At 73.6% G+C, this 3,946-nt stretch overlaps 2 protein-coding genes across 2 annotated transcripts in view; both read left to right on the forward strand.

The window, feature by feature from the left end:
- Positions 1-2,237, forward strand: H696_00020 (hypothetical protein; the record flags this gene model as incomplete). The annotated part of the gene is made up of 2 exons (XM_009493859.1): positions 1-151; positions 289-2,237. The coding sequence occupies 2 exons, from the start codon at positions 1-3 to the stop codon at positions 2,235-2,237; spliced, it is 2,100 nt and encodes a 699-aa protein (XP_009492134.1).
- A 1,535-nt stretch (positions 2,238-3,772) lies between these two features.
- H696_00021 (hypothetical protein) overlaps positions 3,773-3,946 on the forward strand; it is a gene marked incomplete at both ends in the record, with an annotated part of 1,924 nt that continues 1,750 nt past the window's right edge. The window contains one exon of the mRNA XM_009493860.1: positions 3,773-3,877. Within this exon, the coding sequence (XP_009492135.1) occupies positions 3,773-3,877 (105 nt within the window). The remainder of the gene's footprint in view (positions 3,878-3,946) is intronic.

A 3,946-nucleotide genomic window follows, 5' to 3' on the forward strand; every position in this document is an offset into this window, starting at 1 on the left:
ATGCCTGCCGCGGCCATGCCCGGCGGGGGTGCCGCCGCCCCTCGGCAGACCCCCCTGCTCGGACTGATGGTCATGCTCCTGGCCAGCCTCATGGCCCTGGCCGCCGGCCAGCAGCCGGCCCTGCCGACCAGCGACTATTGCAATGGCCCAGGTGCGCCAGGGCCCACGAAGCCCCCGCGGGCAAGGGACCATGCCTTTTCCCGTGCCCCGGCCCCGCCGGCGGCCGGCCGCGCCGACTGACACCCGCCCCCCCCCCCCTGTGGCACCGGGCTGGCGCCGCGCCCGCAGGCGAGACCGCCTACTCCGGGGGCTGTTACCCGGCCCTGCGGCGCTGCCAGCGGTCCATCTACACCCAGGCCGACCTCATCTGCACCCAGTACAAGCCGGAGTACCACACGGTCGATGGGTTTGGCTTCCTGGCGGAGGAGCTGCCGGACCTGGCGGTATCCGGGGCCGGGCTCGTGCAAATCGGCCCGGCCGACTGCTGGAACGTGGTGCCCGGCAATTACCGGCGGTGCGCCGTGTGCCGGTTCCAGGCGGCCGGCGACGGCCTCTGCCGGCCGGAGCCCCTGGCCCATGCCCAATGCACGGCCCTGGCCCACCCCCACATCAATGAGGACTGCGCGGCGTGCGCGCCCGGGCACTGGCTGGACCTGGACCGCCGGTGTGTCGACACCTGCCCGGCGGCCAGCCACCTCGCCTGCGGGGCCCACTGCATCCCGCGGCACCGGGTGCCGGGCGGCTTCGAGTGCGCCGCCTGGCCCATGGCCACCATGGCCCCGTCGGACGATGAGCCGGCCGGCCGGCCGGAGCACCGGCACCTGCTCCGGTGCAGCGCCCCGGGCGTGTGCTTCCAGTGCCACGACACGTGCGACGAGTGCGCCGGGCCCGGGCCGAAGGACTGCACCGCCTGCCCGGCCGGGCGCTTCCTCCTGGCCCATGGCGCCAAGGACTTCCCCCAGGCCCGGGTCCATGTGGGGGCCTGCATCCGGGGGTACCATGCCAGCGGCGACCCGGCCGGGCCGGCCGGCTGCCCGGCCACCACGGCCAACACCGGGCAGGACGTGTGCGTGGCCTGCCGGCAGCACTGCCGCATCTGCGACCCGGCCAACCCGGGGCACTGCCTGTCCTGCCTGCGGGGGTTCTTCGCCCGGCCGGATGGCACCTGCTCGGCCACCTGCCCGGAGGGCACGGCCAAGGACTCGCTCACCGGCCGGTGCATCCAGTGCCTGCCCGGGTGCGGCAAGTGCGCGTCCGAGAGCCCGGAGGTGTGCATGCGCTGCGCCGACCCCGGCCAATCCCTCCACCACAACCTCTGCCACACCAGGTGCCCGGCCTTCTTCGTGCACGGGGACCATGTGTGTCGCAAGTGCCCGGCCAATTGCTTCCGCTGCTTCAACCCGCTCTACTGCGACATCTGCAATGAGGGCTACGACCCGTATGGCTTCGAGTGCGTGTCCTACTGCGGCGGCGAGTGGTTCTACGACGAGTCGCTGCCATCCAACATCCGCGGCTGCAGCCAGTGCAGCTCCAACTGCGCCACGTGCGACAACTTCGCCGACAACTGCAAGACCTGCCCCCCGGGCAAGTTCCTGGTCCAGGGCCGCAACCAGCAGGAACGCCGGTACTGCGCCGATGCCTGTCCCCCGGGCACGTACCGGCCCTCGACCGATCGCCAATGTGCCCCCTGCACCGACCCCCAATGCGCCTCCTGCACCGGGGCCCACCAGTGCCTCGAGTGCCGGCCGGGGCACCTGCTCTTCGCCGGGTCCCGGTGCCTGCTCGCCTGTCCGCAGGGCTTCCGGGCCGACGGCCACCAGTGCGCGCCCTGCGATGGCTCCTGCGCCACCTGTGCCAATGGCCTGCAAGAGGGCTGCCACCAGTGCACGGCCGACCCGGCCGGCGGGGCGCCCCTGCTCAAGCACCTGCAAGCCCCGGACGCCGATGTGTCGGCCCCGGGCCGGTGCGCGCCCGACAGCCTGGCCCAGCCCGGCTGGGGGCTCCTCTTCCAAAACCAAAAGGCCCGCTATGTGGTCCCCTGTCCGGAGCATTGCGCCAGCTGCCTGGTGGAGCATCCCCACGAGCCGGGCCTGCGGGCGCTGCGCTGTGTGGCCTGCCTGCCCGGGCATGCGCTCAGCTCGGATGGGCGGACCTGCGTCGCGGACCCCGTGCCCCCGGTCGACGAGTCCCTCTCCGGCTCCGATGGCGGTGCTGCCACCTCAGGCCCGAGCGATTGAGGTGGCGCGCCGGGCTGGCCTTTGCGCAGGGCGGCGAGGGGTTCGGGGGGGGGGCTGCCCTCTCTTCCGGCACTCCTGGCGAGGCGTGCGCTCGGGCTCGCCGGGCCGGAGGCCGCCGGCCGAATGAAACCCGGCCCGCTGTCCCCCCCCCCCCTGCCACATGAGCGGCCTCTCGTCGGCGGCATTAGCAACACACTGCCTCCCTGGGGAATGCACCAGCTGCCACACGAGCACGGCCTCTGGCCCTTTTTTTATTCCGCAATATACGGGGCACAGAGCCGACACCCGGGGCGGTGAAACGCCAGACCGAGGGCCAAGAGGGCGCGCAGGGGGGCGAGACAGACCGAGGGTCGGGGCCGGGGAGCCATCCGGCACCGGGCGGCAACCGACGTCGGCCCCGGGGACCAGCACCTCGCGAGGCGGGCGGTAGCCAGGGCCCGACACGGGCGACCCTCCCCGACGTCAGACACCAGCCATGGGGCTGGCTGGCTGGCTGGCTGGCTGGCTGGCTGGCTGGCTGGCTGGTCGGCCGCGGAGCCCCCTCGGCCGCTTGTTGCTTGCCTGCCCTGGCGCATCTCCCACAGGAGAATCGGATCATGGGTGCCTTTTTTTCTTTCCTTTTTTTTCCTCGCGTCGACACCCGGCCCAAGCATGCATCGGCCATGCCGACGCGCGAAGCGCCGCCGGCCGCATCCGCCAAAGGCCCGAGGAGGACGCGGGAACCATGGCGCCGGAGACCGGGTGCATGCTCGCGCGCATCTCTCCCCTGCCCCTGAGGGCGGTGGGCGGTCAATCTAGCCCCTGGGGCAGGGGGGGGGGGGGGGGGGCTCATCATCCCGGCGGAGCACCCTTGTGCCGCCCACGCGTCATGGTGTTGCCTAGCCCCATGGCTCCGCCATCGAACGCCGCCACTCCGCGGCCGGCGACACACCAACGGGCTGGCATGGACAGAGTGGTCCGTCTCGGGCTGCAGGCGCAAAAGGCAGGCCACCTCGCAAGCATTGGCATGTGCCCCGGCCCGGCAGGCAGCCCGCGCCTCCTTTGCCCACAGGACCGGCACTCGCCGGGGTCCGCCGATGGGCCGGCCCGAGGCGCGCGCGCACTATGGCACACCCGGGCCCGGGGGAACTCAGCGCCCGGCGCGGCTCTCCCGACCATCCCCCCCCCCCCGGGGGGGAGGGGGGGACATGCGTCCTGGCCCGGGACACAACGGACCAGCCTCCACCCGCGGACCCGTGCCAATGCGCCCCGCCCCGACAGAGGACCAACCCTCGGACACGGGCGCCTGCCAGGTCGCCGGAGGCGTCCCCTGGCCGGCGATGGGTGCCCGGAGCTCTGCCCCCGGGGCGCGCACGCGCGTGCGCGCGCGCAGCTGTCATCCCGACCGCCTCTGGCAGGGCATCCGGTCAGACACCCGGAGCCCGGAGATGCCCCGGTGCCGGGGGCCCGCAGGCGAGCGGCCAGGCCCCCGGCTGGACTTGCATGCCGGACCGGCCCCTTCGCCTTCCGAGGGACCAGGGCAGGGAAGGCCACCCATGCGCTCTCCGGGTGGATGTAACCGGCGACCGTGCGGCCCCCTCCGTGAGGTGGGTCTCCTGGCCTCGCGAACCGGCATCGCCACTGGCCCCCACCCGGCCGGGGTCCTGAGACAGGCGGCAGCCCGCTGTGGCTCCGAGCCGGGCCGATCCTCGCCAGGGCGCCGGCCCACG

This window comes from Fonticula alba, assembly GCF_000388065.1.
Source record: "Fonticula alba strain ATCC 38817 unplaced genomic scaffold supercont2.1, whole genome shotgun sequence".
Lineage (NCBI taxonomy): Eukaryota > Rotosphaerida > Fonticulaceae > Fonticula > Fonticula alba.